Source organism: Rhynchophorus ferrugineus, unplaced genomic scaffold, assembly GCF_030347505.1.
Source record: "Rhynchophorus ferrugineus isolate W39M unplaced genomic scaffold, kcgeb_rfMv2 rfM4, whole genome shotgun sequence".
Classification (NCBI taxonomy): Eukaryota; Metazoa; Arthropoda; class Insecta; order Coleoptera; family Curculionidae; genus Rhynchophorus; species Rhynchophorus ferrugineus.
The window spans coordinates 8,785,445-8,803,164 of NW_027472583.1; the positions used below are offsets into that span (position 1 = coordinate 8,785,445).

Consider the following 17,720-nt stretch of genomic DNA (forward strand, 5'->3'; position numbering starts at 1 on the left):
GTGGTTATTGTACATCTTTAGTTCTTAGGTTTTGTTTAAGTTCTATTATACTATCTATATTTATTATAGTATGTTATTTAAAAATAGCAATTAACATATTATTAAAGTACGATAAAACATTTAGGGTTATTATTGCATTCATTTTTAGAGATCTACAGGACATTCAAATATAAAAGTAATTCTACTTCTTTTTAGATGAAAGTATTAATTGCATACTTAGAAACGTTAAAATGGGAAGTGCTACCCCAACCGTTTTATTCCTCAGACCTTGATCAGCATTTCTGTTCCGACATATCGTCGTGATCTGTCTGAGCACATCTTACGACGATAGAAAAAAATGAGTCGTAGAAAGCCTAAAAAAAATCATCGTTCTTTCAAGATGGAATCCGTAAATTGTCGGAAAGGTGGGAAAACTAGCGACTGTCGATGGACAATACTTTGAATAATAAGTTTTACCGATTCAATCAATCGAATTCATTTAATGAATTTTTATAGTGAAAGTCTATCAGACTAACAAACATATAACAACAAAAAACGTAAAAATATCCGGCGAGGAGGTTGAGCTGATCTGTAATCCGTGCTTCCGTTTGAAAGCATAATTGAATGTTGTTATTTAATATGCGGAACCGTTCCTACAAAGAATATAAAACCGCTAACCGCTGTTTAAATCTTTCAAACGTTTTAAATTAAATTTTCCACTTTTCCTATGTTTATTTAATTTTCCCATTTTGAGCGCTTTCGACTTGCAGCCGGGCCGGGACGCCGCTCCATAAATTTTTCCGACGCGATTTAAACAGTTTCGAAACTTTTTAACGTTATTAGATGCGGAATTTTATGCATTTCCAACGGTATTGTCAATGAGCCGCGTCGAATCAACATATTTGAATAAAACGAGACGAAATCTCTTTTTTTTCGGTTTTATTTACATATGGATGGACGAAATAATATAAGCACCTGACATATTTTTTATTAATCTCTTATCAAGTTCGTTATGGGTTCTAAGGCGATATTACGCTGAATTAGTTTGTTGGAGACGTAATATAGACTCGCATCACTTTATTCTGGAATCTCTGGAGGATATCTATGTTAAATTTGCTAGTAGTACCCCACAGTTCAATACCATAGGTCCAAAAGGGCCTAAGCATACAGCAAAACCTTGTTATTTAAGAATAATTTAGATGTATGCCCAATACATTTAGTTTAAGCCCAAGCTGCTTGTGATTTTCCATGTTTAACGTAGATTAAAATGCATTCCCAGATATTTAACATATTCTGCTGCGGGAGTTTATAAGTATTTATTTTTAGTGATGGAGAAGTTCTTCTACAAAGAGTGAATATCACGTAGGTAGATTTTGTCTCATTTGCTTTGATACGTCATGTTTTCAACCACAATTCGATTTTGTTAAGACGAACTTGGAGGTTTCTTGTGGCTGATATTGGATCCTTGTGTGATGATAAAACCATTGTATCGCCAGCATATTTTGCAACAGCTTTGAAGATGCTAAGTTTGTCAACAAGCAACTTTATTTCAACCTTTATTCAACATTTATTCAACGTGTGGAAAAAATAGTTGAGAACTGTTTCGATATTCTATAAGTTATAATTTCGAAACAGTTTATAACGAACGCTCTGGATGATAAAACTTTACTCAGTCGAAGTTCACGTTATGAAATGAGATCGTGGAATAGATAAATAGTTATTGTAAAGCTGTAAAATTCGATGTCGTGTAAATTAAAGCTGATGGTAAAAAAGATATTTTTATCCTATTGCCACTAGCAATGGAACATATAAAGCCGTATAATAAAATAGCCGAAACACGTTGTAAATGGTGTTGAATATATTGCCAATTGCAATTCCTTTTAAATTAGGAGATGGTTTTTTCTTCTCCTTTTATCCTAGTTAAAAAGGGATAGGATGCTGTCTGATACACTCAAATCGAATTACTCTCTCACTCGCATCACTTTATTCTGGAACCTCTGGAGGATATCTATGTTAAATTTGCTAGTAGTACCCCACAGTTCAATACCATAGGTCCAAAAGGGCCTAAGCATACAGCAAGACCTTGTTATCTAAGGATAATTTAGATGTATGCCCAATACATTTAGTTTAAGCCCAAGCTGCTTGCGATTTTCCATGTTAAACGTCGATTAAAATGCATTCTCAGATATTTAACATATTCTGCTGCGGGAGTTTATAAGTATTTATTTTTAGTGATGGAGAAGTTCTTTTACAAAGAGTGAATATCACGTAGGTAGATTTTGTCTCATTTGCTTTGATACGTCATGTTTTCAACCACAATTCGATTTTGTTAAGACGAACTTGGAGGTTTTTTGTGGCTGATATTGGATCCTTGTGTGATGATAAAACTATTGTATCGCCAGCATATTTTGCAACAGCTTTGAAGATGCTAAGTTTGTCAACAAGCAACTTTATTTCAACCTTTATTCAACATTTATTCAACGCGTGGAAAAAATATTTGAGAACTGTTTCGATATTCTATAAGTTATAATTTCGAAACAGTTTATAACGAACGCTCTGGATGATAAAGCTTGACTCAGTCGAAGTTCACGTTATGAAATGAGATCGTGGAATAGATAAATAGTTATTGTAAAGCTGTAAAATTCGATGTCGTGTGAATTAAAGCTGATGGTAAAAAAGGTATTTTTTATCCTATTGCCACTAGCAATGGAACATATAAAGCCGTATAATAAAATAACCGAAACACGTTGTAAATGGTGTTGAATATATTGCCAATTGCAATTCCTTTTAAATTAGGAGATGGTTTTTCCTTCTTCTTTTATCCTAGTTAAAAAGGGATAGGATGCTGTCTGATACACTCAAACCGAATTACTCTCTCACTCGCATCACTTTATTCTGGAACCTCTGGAGGATATTTATGTTAGATTTGCTAGTAGTACCCCATAGTTCAATACCATAGGTCCAAAAGGGCCTAAGCATTGACTTATACAGCAAAACCTTGTTATCTGAGGATAATTTAGATGTATGCCCAATACATTTAGTTTAAGCCCAAGCTGCTTGCAATTTTCCATGTTAAACGTCGATCAAAATGCATTCCCAGATATTTAACATTTTCTGCTGCGGGAGTTTATAAGTATTTATTTTTAGTGATGGAGAAGTTCTTTTACAAAGAGTGAATATCACGTAGGTAGATTTTGTCTCGTTTGCTTTGATACGTCATGTTTTCAACCACAATTCGATTTTGTTAAGACGAACTTGGAGGTTTCTTGTGGCTGATACTGGATCCTTGTGTGATGATAAAACCATTGTATCGCCAGCATATTTTGCAACAGTAAGGTTTTTTGAGATCGGTATGTCAGTTGTATACAATAGATATAACAGTGGATGAAGACCACTGCCCTGCCGAAAACCTGAATATATTGTATGGAGATCAGTGTATTCGTCATCCTGTTTCACAATTAAATGTCTATCTGTGAGGTATGAGTTGAGCAGTTGAAAGTGTGTATGAGGCAACAAAAGCTTTTTCAATTTAACATGTAGTCCAGTGTGCCACACCTTGTCGAAGGCTTGAGATATAACCTGATATATACACAATATTTATTTATTAATGAAGTCTTTAACACGTTGACTGCCAACTTGCGTTCTTTTCTAGAACGCCCACTACGAGTTATCGAGTTATATAATTAAAAATTAAATATGAAAAACTTACATTGAACTCGAAAGTGTAGCTCGTTACTGACAGTCTCGCCTTCTGAGTTCACCACGGAACACTTGTAGATTCCGGCGTTCTGCTTGGTTACTTTCTGCAACACCAAGCTCTGGTTGCTGTGGATTATGCGACTGGACATGTTGTGCGGCAAGATGAGATCCTGCGAAAGAAAGAAAGTGGCATTATTCTTTTTGCATCACTCTATTGCACTCTGGGGAAATAACAATGCAGTTATATTTAAGCAACCATATTAAGAGATATGACCTTATTATGGGATATATTAAGGCTAGGTAATCTGAGCTGTGTTATTACAATATATTTTCTAAAGATTTGTTCGAAATTTTATTTAATACTAGCTGACCCGGCAGACTTCATACTGCCTTAATCGATAGATAAAAGACCCAATAATCCGTAATTAAAAAAAAGCTCGGTATGAATGAATTTTTATTATTATTTTAGATTAATTACACATGATGTTTCATACTTAAAAAACAGAGTTTTCCTGAAATACTGACTATTAATAAGGTTTCAATTAGATATTTAGATATTATAATCTTATATTGTTAATCAATTTAAAGCTTTCTGATAAACTATATTTTTTGTTTTGTTTTGTGATGCGTAAATAAACAAAGATTGCCATTCAGTACTGCGGATTTCTACGAGAAAATTTTAATGGGATCTACGACAATTTTAATAAAGAAAAAATCTGTTGAAAAAGTTTTAAGGAAAGCGTATCTATCGATACAAGAGTCGCGATTTTCTGAGTATCGGTTTGGTCAACCTCGGAGATCTGAGTAATACGGAAAGCGACCGTTAATTTTTCTCCTCAGAAGTTGATAATTAAAAAAAAATCGTTTGAAATAATGGAATGATAATTTGATTATATTGAAGTATATGCAACATGTAATACGTATCAGCTTATTTTACCTTGTGATATGTAATGTGTTGTTATATATGCTACGTTAATATGTTGAGAATTACATTAATATTATCGAAATAATAAATGCAACGTACAAGTTAAAAAGTAAGAAATATATCAAGAATCAAGAATGATATAATTATATATCGCGATAGATAGTATAGTGATATATATCGCGTGAATAATCATCGGTTGGGGCCGATGACAGAATTAGTATTATCCTAAACCAGTCATTTCCATCTAATTCGTGATTCTTTTCACTATAACGTATCGATTTAACAACTTCCATTGCATATAACTTGTATATTATTCATTTAAACAAGCAACTCCTCTTTGTCCATTAATTTACGTAAAGAAGAGAGAAAATAAATTGTTTTTCATTTGCCACATTTTTTTTCTCTTTAACAACTCAACAATGATAATGAAGTTTTTAAAAAATCTCCAAAACTGCCACCTAGAGACGTTATGTTTTACTTGAATTATTATTGTCAAAGTTTAAAGTTTTTTCACTCTTTGTCATAATCCAACCAAACTTTTAACACAACCGTAATTAAATTCACCGGCGATGATGATGACTTCTATTCGGTTTCGGTTGAGAGAGCACCCATCCAGAGTCGATACTCATAAGCTGATATGGACGAGCGAAAAAACAACGGCGGCAGGAACGGAGAGAAAAAGATGAGAAAAATTTAATGGCGCGTGAAAGAACAGCGAAAACGAATGAGACGGAAAGATGTAGTATTCCTTCATGGGGAATATATGTGGGATGTCGTAAAGACTTCGTCGTCAAATATTATTTATATCCGGGCCCATTATGTTATATTTACGACCCGAAGAGTTGTCTCTTCGTATTTTTTTAAAACTTATATTGTTTTCCTTTTTTCCGTTTGTTTGTTTGCGCCGTCTACTGGCAGCCGGCAAAAGGGAAAGCAATAACAACGTCACCATAATTTATATCGGACACAGAAAAACTTTCTTTCTGTCTTTGGCGCGACGCGACGTTTGTTAACATAAGGTAACAAAAGTTCCGGACGGAATTTATGGCATAATAAGTCGAGTTCATCTCGCATGGTCACTAACTGAAACATTGCCGGACGAAGAATAGTATGTTAGTCACTGAACAATAATTATTTAAGCAGGGTTCTGTTATGAATCATGAATGGATACATACAGTGAATATACGTCATCAAGATGTTTAAAGTCACAGTTTGTAAAGTCGTTTTAGCATATTTTTCTGTTATATTTCAGACAATATTTTCCTTCTTATTTGATATAAGTTAAAAAGAGATACAAAGCTGTTTAATGCGTTCGAACAAAATATTAGTTATAACAACTATAGATTATAAACAGGCAAACGTTGTTTTAATGCTTTGATTGTCTTGATAAATTTTAAATAGCTGCTTATTGTTACGTTGATTGAAAATGCCGAAGACAGACAGAACATATAGCGTCTCTAGTCAGTTACTTCGGACAGGAACGATATAATGGAGGCCCCCTCTTGCCAGTAACATTCGTTGGAGAGGTCAACATTTTTAATGTTAAATATTAAGTTGCAACAGGTTTTGTTGAAAATATTTTAACGTGTTGTATCTGCACTGAATATTAATAACGGCACGATTATTAAAATCTCAAAAAATGAGATGAATCAAGATCAGCTTGATGTTAGCTCTATCAGAGATCAAATATATGAAACTTATGAAAATAGTGTGTAGTTTTTTCAAATATTAACATAATTTAATATAACTGTTTCAGAAGAAACTGTCTGGAAAGCTTAGAGGTATGATATATGGTTTTTGAGGCATGTAGAACATCCTTTTGTATATTGTTAGTTAATATAGAATTTAAATGGTGTTAAGATAAGCCACGAAGAGGTGTGATGGAACTTAAAATAATACAATCTTTAAATGCACATAATCAAGGAAGACTTATTATTTCAACGTGTGTATTTAGATGCGACATGGATATTTCAGAATTGGACGTTGGGTCACTTGGTCTGGGATGTAAGGAAGGAATACAATTTTTAAAAGAATATAATAAAATTAAGAAAGATTATTATTTAATTTTGTGCATCAAGACGGAACATGAATATTCCAAAATGGAAGATTGGGCCTCTCATGGCAAGATGCTAATAAAGAGTATCAAGGCAATAAAAGTTGATGAAATAAGGTGAGAGTTAGGATAACATTAGATTACGCTTTGTTTTTCATAATGTTATTTAATAATTCAGTACAGGTATGCCATTCTTTCTGTTGGAAAGATTTTATTCCTGGAGCTGAGTTTTCCTTCCAAAGCCTAAAGGCTACTATCATTGAGAATTAAATCAGAATATGTTTTTGCTCTAGTTTGAAAATCAACTGTTAAATAACTTCGGGGAACAGGCTGTTATTGTCATGGACAATAAGCATCATAACACACTGGTGGAAGAGATCACAAAAAATGGATCGACATTTTGAGTTTAATTTGATGAGTTTAATTGATGAAGTTACCATGGAATAGTGAAGTATTTCATATATACTTGGCAACATAAATGAAATGTTTACTTGTGTGTTTAATGTTTTGTTATGTTTAAGGCTCGTTTTGTTTAATGTTTAGTAGGAAAATATACAGTGTAGATCAGATGGTTGAACACTATGGCTATTGAGTATTATGTCTTCATTTCTATCACTCCTCATTAATTCTAATGAAATTGATATCAACTGTGGTAAAAAATTATTATAATGGACCTGCGGATCGAGATGGATATACAAGCAAAAACTGTTTGGAACTATGGAAAGAAGCATTGTATAGAATACACCTTTGGGCTGAAAGAACTCCATCAGACACACTTGAGTATTTTGTAAAATATGAAATTTGATCTTACGAACAAAATTGTAAAAACAGTTATTTATTATTGGAAATTGATATTGTTTTCCTTTTCAAAATATCTAAAATAGGTTAAAATAAAACCCATTTGGCTATAAATGAGAACTTTTTATTATGAAAGGATATGAAGTAACATGTTCGAAGCTAACTGAGTAAATTGAAGAACTGAGCGTTGAAGTTGAAAAAGTTTCTGAACAAGCATAGTTAAATCTAGTTTTGTACAAATATGGAGTGAACTAGTGGAGGTACACGCGTTAAATGCAATTTCAATATGGTCTTAAAATGCTAATTAGCGGACACTGGTAATTTTTCGAAAATTTTTAACTGCCTCTAAGTTTGCATCATATATTAATTCATATTACATTCATATTCATAGATTAATTCACCGTTTCAGTTAAATCTAATTTTATCCACTCAAGTGCCGTCAGATTGTTAAAATATTGTTAATTTAGGTCGGATTAGTATTTGGGTTTGATTACGATTATCATCAGGTGGATTTGTGCAAATTTATTTTTAATAATGCCGTATACGACTAAGCGATAAAATGAGATGATTGTCTTTAATGAATGATGAATTATGCATTAATGTCACGAATTGGATAAATGTTATATGGCGTGATTGCACCGTCGTTCTGATATCAGTAATGACGAACGTAACGGAACATCAGTATCATGGTACATGAGAATGGGATTAGTGTTAAGTGGGCAATGAAATAATTTTCGCATTGTGTAAATATATTCTATGTTATAAAGAATTTGGATTAATACTGATATTTAATGTCTCGGTCATATTAAGGTTAAATCGTGCGCAATTTGTATTTTTTGGTTTAATTTTTTTTACAAGTGGAAATAAGTAATTCTCGTTTTTTATGATTTTCAAACTTATTACTTATATATATATTTCAAACGCTTATTAATTATATATATATATATATTCTGTTTAGATCCACAGCCTTTTAACATTTCTCCGGTATCATAATTGTGAGGAATAACCAAGTATTTCTCACGAGCTTCATTTGAAGACGCTTTTCTATCATTAGGGATAGTTTCGTAGATACTGGGACAAGTTGTGTTCGGACGGAGTAAGGTCTGGGTTATATGGTGGGTGCATCAGGACTTCCCAGTCAATTTGTCGTGATAAAACACAACTCTTGCGCTTTAGTTGTTGAATTTATTATTTGTTTTTAACGTTCAATTTTATGTTCCTTTGTTGGGTAGTGTTATATAATTGAATATTATATTTAATTATTATATTATTGATAACAGAATATTTGATATGTGCATATATGTTATTATATTGATATACATAATGTAGGTCTCTTGGAACAATTCGTCAGACAAAGCATATAGAATACTTCCATCATGTTAGTTTTTTTTGGCTTAGTTTTGCTTTAAAACAACTCCGACTGGCCTAAGAGTGGTTTCTTTTGATTGGTCGGCAATGATGTGAGTCCAGTAAAAATCTAAAATAAGTTTTTGAACTTGGAGAGGATTTATATCTCTCATTGTAACTATATCAGTCTATAACATTCAATTTATTTTGGAAATATCTACAAAATTCTTCAAAAATTCGTTAATCCATGACTTTTTGGACTGTACCTATATGCTTTAGTTGTTGCGAACATTTAGTTGTATTGAAATTTGTGTTTGTATTTCTGAGATGCATAGCATTTTTAGTTTTCTGTCAGGTCTACAGATATTTATTATAGATTTGTTTGTCGATTTTAGAACAAATATCGTACTCAATATAGAAAAGATATGAAACTGTAGAGCTCTTCATGCACCTGCTGGCACCTGTAAACCCTCAATTTTTAAAATATAAGTACATATTTTTATTTATATAGCTAAATACTGTGCCATAATATAATACATTTTGGGTTTATGATTACTAAATTATTCTTGTTGTTAAGTTGGCGCAACAGTCCTCTTAAATTCAGATTTATTCAAGTCTCCATTCTATTTGTATTAATTGCCTGTCAATTCTATCTTAAGTCAGTGCATATATTGATGACGTTTAGAAGTTATTTTATATTGAATATTATTCCCAGCAGTACATTTTACAATATTTAAAGAATATGTAAATTAAACAAAAATAGATTTTTCTAATTTATATCATTTCTATATTAGCAGAATGCAATAATTACTGAAAATTGTGTTTGCCAGATTCTGTTCTTGCACAAAAATCTCCTAGTTTATTATTATGTTGCGGCATCTAACGAAACTCCTTTCTGATATCTTACAATACGCAGTATTACATTATTTGACGTCAGTCAGATCCTTGCTGTTCTGTATGGTCATTCACCTTATTTTGAATAAATTTTTGAACAATATTTTCTTATCTTATCTTTTTTTATCAATCATTAATAATATATTTAAACGCTTATTAGTCTGCTAGCAATTATTTATTAGTTTAATACCCAACATCGATCTTTTTACATTCAGGTTTGTTCAAATTATTCCAAAGTACTTTTTCAAATCTCGTTTTTTAAATATTCATCATATGAAAGATTGTTACAATTTTGAAATATTTAGAAACCTTATAAAGATATCTGCATGATCTACTGTAATATATTTTCTCAAACTATACGAAAAGGGATACGGAGACAATATATTGGAATTGGCATGTAAAAATGTACTTATAAAAAATTAATTTTGTAGTTTTTTTCTGTTGGAACGTATTAGTTTCGGAACATGTCTAACGAATCATTATTATACTTTTTAATTAAAAATAAGTCGATATTATACACTATTCAATATAATAGTATGTCCAGTTATGCAAGAAAAAATTAAAGAGAAATGTGGCGTCTAGTGTAACGTTACGCACATCTAGAGCGAAGCTGATACAGATTTTGATGTTTCAAGTATTCTTTATGTAATGGTTTGTATAGCAGAACCATTTGACTTGGGAATAGATAAAGAAACAACACACGACAGTAATTCTTACAAGTATTGAAGAAAATATCAGATGATTTCAGTCGCAGAGTGTTGGATGGAAGGAATTATGTGTTAGGCTTTTATGTGAGTCGAAGGAAAGATAGAATTCAATATTATTTCTGGGAAAAATAATAGTAAGATTTATAATAAATTTATCGATGAATAATAGTTGGCCAAATATGGATCACAAATTCCTCGTCTAGATTATATACGTATGCCGTGTTCATTTTGAAAAATATTGATCAGTTCTTTTTATTATTATTATTATTATTTGACTATGCTATAGTATTGTCGTTTTGTTCGAGCAGCATTTCAATTGTTAATCCTCTTTGTAATGTTCACCTATTCTCTACTATCATACAAACTAAAAGCTAAAAATTTATTTTTAATAACAATCGAAATGAAGAATATGCAGTATGCTAAAGTTTCCTCGCATATTGTAGGCATATAAATAATTATGCTCAAAAAACCTGACAAACCTGTAGAACAAGTCGAATCTTACAGAAACTTCTATTTCACTGCTACCTGCAAAATCAAAACTATTTGGGAAACTAATATTTAAACGTGTTAAACATTTTGTAATAATACCAGATTTCCAGTTTGGTTTTCGAAATGGCCATTCAGCAATCGATGAAGTGCACAGATGAACTGCGGTTATTGAAAAAAGCGTTTGAGGAAAAGAAACACTGCCCTGCAATATTCTAGGATGTCCCACAAGCTTTTGATCGGGTTTAGCATTTGGGATTAATCTGTAAATTGAGCAAATTGTTACCGCGTAACTATTGTCAATTGCTGGAGTCATATCTTTTTGGAAGAAAATTTAGAGTATCGCACGAAATGGCGTTCTCGACATTTAAAACTATTTCAGCTGTAGTTCCACAAGCTAGCATCTTAGGACCTCTCCTACACTGCTGACATTCCAACAAGAAAAGAAACACTACTTGGAACCTTTGCTGACGACACAACTATTATGGCGAACGACATATCTTTGCCTAGGGCAGTAGAAAAAGTACAAGTGGCAGTTAACAAAATCTACAAGTAGACGTGATATTGCAAAATTCAACTTAATAGCTCCAGATATATACACGTTAATTTTGCATTGCGGCGAAATAGTAATAACTTAATTCTATCACTCAATGGATGCCCGATTCCTCAAGCAGAATCAGCTAAATACCTCGGCATGCATCTTGACGGTAGATTAAATTGGAAACATCACATTAGACAAAAAACATTAGAACATTAGAACCAAAATAAAACAACTATACTGGTTAGTCGGTAGATACTCTCAACTTGATCTGAAATCAAAGAGGTTGATTTATAAGACAAATATAAAGCCAATTTGGACCTAAGAAAACTGCACTATAACTTGGAAATCATATGGATTTGCGAAGTTATCCAATATTTCGCCTTGAAATACGAAAGAGGATTACTAAATCATACAGAATCATACAGTCAGCAGACTGAGCGAACAAATCCATACGAACTTATATAAAGTGTATTTAAAGTACATTTGGTGTAAACTATAGCTATAAGTTATTCTAATTTTATAATTGAGGAATACATATTGATGTATTTTCTCTCACTCGTCTTACTTGCGAATTAATCTATCGATTGTACTAAGCGTATCTAATAAAGGTGTTATAAAAAATTGTATGCATGTGAAGTGTACCCGCGATAAAATTTGCGAACAGTCAAAAACCAGCGGAGCACGCGTATTCTTTTGTCGACCAGAACGTATCACGTACTCAGAACAATGAGCGTCGAAAGTAAATTAGAAAATAACCCGAAAGTTTCCGGGAAAACACCACCGGTTTCATATCCTGATATATTTAACCAGAATTAATGGCGAAACTTTTTATCGTATTTATTACGCGCATAAGTTACGACTTCAGCTTGGGCGCGAGAGAGCGCTAAACCGATATCCCCTCGGTTCTCCTTACCGCGGCGCCCCCTGGAACACCGAGCGGCGCACATGTAAAATGGATACCGCCCCCCATCGCGGTCCCCGAGCAAGGTCGCGCATCTCGCTCGCGCGGACTCTATGAATCAGTCAGTTTTGCTCGTTATATCTCTTTATTATTTTAGGCACTGATCCAATTACGGTGGAGGTTTACAAAGCTGCGGACGATAATAGAACAAACATGTTTGGTTTGCAACAACACAATTTTGTACGTTATAGTTTCCAGCCGTGGGGGGCGGGGAGCCCGAATCTAATACGATGTTTTGCTTTTGGTCGCCGAACATTCTTCGGAAATGTTGCTGTATATTTATCGGCTCCGGATCCGGTTATATAGTCGAGAACGTTATAGCTTCAAAAATATTAAGAAACACGTTGTGCCTATCCGGATGTTTCCAATATGCTGTATATATGGGATTTGGAAGAGGTGAGGGGGTAGTTGTGGAGATTGAAATCGACCAATATTTTTTGCGAATCTGCGAATATATATATATTTCCAATCAAACAGATTCGCAAAAAATTGGTCTATTATTAGGGCGAGTAAGGTTAGTTGTAAATTCGGTAAAAAGTAAACAATGGCCATCCAATCATTTTGAATACTTTCAACAAGTGGTTTTGAAATAGGCTCCTATTCAAACTGCAACAGTGTATCCTTCATAACTCCTGCAATATATCGCCGAGCATTGTTATGCAGAAGGATGACTGTACCTCTGTTATTCGCTATTTTTTTGTTTTGGCCTAAAACCAAGCGGTGGAATGCATGACGCATACCTGATCGCGGAGACTTGCCTCACAGTTGAGCCCTATGAGCCGCTACTGCTACTGCATTACATTTCGGGATATGGCACCCGCTAACCGGGCAGCCGTTATTGGACACGAAGACCCGGAGACTCTATTGATTCGCGAACTTAAGTTAACACACGACCGGATACTATCGTATGGGGGCAAAAGTTATGACTGCAGCGACAGAGGTCGTTTCAGCCTGAAAAAGGGGAGGTTAGTGGTGAGCCGGTGCTAAGCTCAGGGCAGGTCAGAGCATGTAAATATTACCATTCCATATAGTATATCGGGATGAATCTTGATGCAAAATTTCACTGAAAGGAACATGATAAAAAGAAATGAACTGGTGTTGAAATATAAGGAAATGTATTGGTTAATTGGAAGAAAATCACAATTCTCAGAATATAATGGATCTAATATACAGAATATAGTGTTGAAACCTACATGGACTTACGAATTTCAATTATGGAAATGTTCTGCGAAAAGTAATATAAATAATAAGTTTTCGAGGACAAAATCCTGAGAGGTATTGTAAGTGTACTCAGATACTCCAAATATACCTTCAAATACCTTCAGACACTGCCACTCAGGAAATCAAGAAAATTGCAAGGAGGACATGATGGCAGACTGTATTTTCATGTCAATATGGAAGTAATACAACTCTTGGGTAACACCATAACAAGACACAAAGTCTTGAATCGTTTTATATTGTGTTATGTGGTGTAATGAGGTGCAATAGAAAAAAGCAGTGTTTGTACTTAAACATTATTACGTCAGAGATTAAGATAGAGCCGATAGATCCTCCTAGATATATACCTAGATTTAAGTTATTGTGCAACCGTTAGTAATAACTGAATGCCATATGTGTTTTTAGAAACGTTAAAAAGCCGTGTTTTATTGCATTAACTAACAACATTTATAGTAGTGTTTTTTAATATTTTTGTATTTCTGTGATTGCTTATATCTTATGTTTACCAGTAGCTATGGGCATCTCATATCTGACATTTAATTTACATGAATGTATTATCTCCTTAGCACCAATGGACATTTCATAAAAAAATATTCGCTCTACTTGTAATGTATCAGTTAGGACTTAGTTCTTCCCCGATACATTCTGACGTTGTTTATGCTAGCCGTGAACAAAGTTACATAGCTAGCCATTTCATGTTTAAAACACTTATTTACATAAAACGTTCAAAAACTACGATCACAAAAGAGAGTAAAAAACAAGTCTTACATTATGTAGCCATGTAAGCCGTCTCCAGTGCGGATTAGCCCTGACTTTGCATTCAAAATAGACATCGTCGCCTTCTTTGATGTCGTCCGCATTTAACGTCGTTCCCAGGCTGAGATCCACTATGGGGGGATCTGGAAAAGAGAGACAGGTAATTGGGTGTCGTTACCACAATAGTTTTAAGAAAGGAAACATGCGTTGTTCGATGTTGATACAAGTAATCAGGAGGAAATGGTTTAATACGTTTATTAGTTGCCCCTTGATAACACGTTTTTTGATTTAAATGCACTAAAACTCAAAAATAAAGAACTATTTATTGTTTTAGTCCAAGTTTTGAGTTGTTTAGGAGAGAAAATAATGTTGCAAATGAAATACGATTTATGTTCTCTCTTTTCTGCGTATATTAATGCACAAATATCAGTTATTTATTTAAATGAATAATATACAAATTATATGCAATGAAAGTTGTTAAATCGATACGTAATAGTGAAAAGAATTATGAATTAGATGGAAATGACTGGTTTAGGATAATACTGAGTCCGCCATCGGAACCAACTGATGATTATACACGCGATATATAATTCTACCTTTCTTGATTTTTGGCTTCTATTCTTGATTCTACTTCTTTCTTCTTAATTCTGATTAATACTTTAATCTCTTGGCTGTTTCTTAATTCACGTTCTATTGCTAATTCTGATGTTCTGTTATTCTCGCTAATTCTGTAGTCGCTCCATTGTTCAAATTTGATAATTCTGTTATATGTGTCAATTCTGTTGTTCTTCTTTAGTCAATTCTGTTTCTCGTTGTCAATGCATCCTGTTTTATCGTTGAAGCTCCTCCCTCGGGTTCCTGGTGTTTGTTGAGGCTAGTTCAAGAAACTCTTTTCTGTATCCCGATTCAGATTTTCGGAGAGGGAAAGACTGTTCTAGCTAGGAACTTCTCACGCTGATGAAACACATGCGCTACGGACTCTTAAGGACTAGAACTTTACACGATCTCGAGCCTTCAAATATGGTTATGGTTATGTTCACCATAAGTAGTCCTTTATTTGGTCTAACTTCTGATATGTTTTGTCTAGTCTCGGTAGCTGAACTTCCATTATCCGGAACACTCAACAACGAGACGATTGGACATCCTTTTTGCTGGACACGTGTGTTCAGCTTGCTCTGTGTCTTTCTAATATTGGACTAGATTCACCAGAAATTTGATACAATGCGCTATTTTATGTTGTCTCAAATATCATGTGTGTGTATTGTATCATGTCACAAATATTACAAAAGTCAATTAAATGGTCTACTAAATTAGACCTGTAAACTATACAAAACAAAAAACATTACAATACAATTACAATACAAAAAAACTACGTATGCAGACGAAGATTATTTATATTATTAAAGGTTATTTGTTCACAACGAATCGTTATAATAATTTTATAGTTAAATTTGTTTATAATTATATAATTATAATAAATTTGTTTTATATAAAAATTGATTGATTTATGATAGAATGCAATACGTTTTATGTCAGATTTTCCTTTCTTTTGTTTGTCTTCTACCAGCACCAGTCTATTATTTTTCAGCTCACCACCGTATATTAGACAGACAAGCCATAAGGAAAAATGTCTAAGACGAATAATTTTTTTTTATTTTACAAGAATATTTGTGGGATGTTTTTGTGCTGGTTTAATTATCTCAAATTTGTATGTCCGAGGCAAACTAAAAATAGAAATGATCTTTTTTCTGTAAAATTTTTGCCGTTGTTATTAGGAAAACAACTTTTTTAATGTTTTTAGAAATATCTCGGGTGTTGTTTATTTTAATAATTCCGAGAAAATATTTTTAGCTTGTTATAGTTTTATGTTGATAGAATGAAAATCTTCAAACTTCAAACTTAAATGTACTGAATGAATGTTTTTAATTAAGGTAGACTAATTCTTTAGAGAGGCTATTGTTCATGATTGTTGGTGAACAAAAGTAAGAGAGCCAGATGTCTATATGAATGATGTCTATATAGTAAGAGACGGAATGGAAATAAATTATATGTTTAGCATCAGTAGCAAGTATTTCAGTATGATGCATGTTATTGCATGTTGCCAAAAATGTTTTATAACACGTATTAACCTAGTAATTAAACAAAACGCCGAAAAATAAGAAAAAGTAATGTTTACAATGTGGGCTGTGGCCCAGTCATTAAGGTTGCTGAATGGCCAAGAAACCGTCTTAATAGGATGGTCATTCTATGGATTATCTTATAATATTACATTATTATTACTTATCATTTTAGTATACAACTGCTATCAAATTTGCAGTGTTTATTGGTACTACATACTTAATATTTAGAGATACTCAGTGAAGGCACAGAAGGGTATGGCTTTATTGCATGGAGAAAAGAAAGAGAAAGAAGAAAAGAAAAGAAATGAAAGAATGGAAAATATTATCATATTGGGTTCTGTATATCTCCAAACTCATCAAGTTCTGATCATGATATGCTTTATAAGGATTGAGTTTTATGCATGGTTTATATTTGGGATGGGGAAAAAGTAATTTCGGAGTTCTTCATGTCTTTCAAAGCCATTTCGTTTATATATGTTTCAAAAACTGATAGCTATGATATATATGCCATTTTGAAAGATGACCTTTTATCGCTTTTGCAGTAAAACCGTAATTGTGACATTTTTTAGAATAGTGAACGATAAGTTGAATCTAGTGACCTTCACAAGCATCTTTTGATAGTACTCTGATGGGGCAGGGTCCAGGGTATACGATATATGTATCAAAACTTCCCAGTCAATATCAATTGTTATAATGCATTTTATTGTATTCTACTGAACTGTTTTATATATGACTTCCCCGAATAAAGGCATCAGTTTTGGCAAAATATCTTGGCTTGTGAGGTAATTCAAATCAATTCAGTTTTTAACTTCTTCGTAAGGAGCGAAATATTTCGACTGATTAAATATTTAACTGAATATATATTATTTTAGATTAGATAATGCTTTTTAATGTGCTTTCAAAAGGTATGATTTTAATGTTAATGAAGCATTTAAGCAGAATATTTCATTAAAATCCTTTTTTCAATTTCTCGCTGTAAATAATCTCACTTGGCGCGCCCTCTAGTGACTACGATGGGCAAAATTTCATTACAACTATAGCTATATCTAGCTAGATATATAAATAAATATATTAATCAAAATTAATATTTAATAGTTGATATATACATATGTATATATATATATATATATATATATATATACATGTACTGATATATGTCTTTATTTGATGTGTAAAACTGTAGATCTACTAATCATATTTACAAATTCGGGTCAACTTTTGGACCCCAGCAGATGA

At 32.9% G+C, this 17,720-nt stretch overlaps 1 protein-coding gene across 1 annotated transcript in view; it reads right to left on the reverse strand.

Moving 5' to 3' along the window:
* Positions 1 to 17,720, reverse strand: part of side-II (sidestep II transmembrane protein) — a 161,054-nt gene that overhangs the window by 9,301 nt on the left and 134,033 nt on the right. Inside the window, exons 7-8 of the mRNA XM_076403955.1 lie at positions 14,377 to 14,507; positions 3,689 to 3,848 (exon numbers count right to left, since the gene is read on the reverse strand). Of these exons, the coding sequence (XP_076260070.1) occupies positions 3,689 to 3,848; positions 14,377 to 14,507 (291 nt within the window). The remainder of the gene's footprint in view (positions 1 to 3,688; positions 3,849 to 14,376; positions 14,508 to 17,720) is intronic.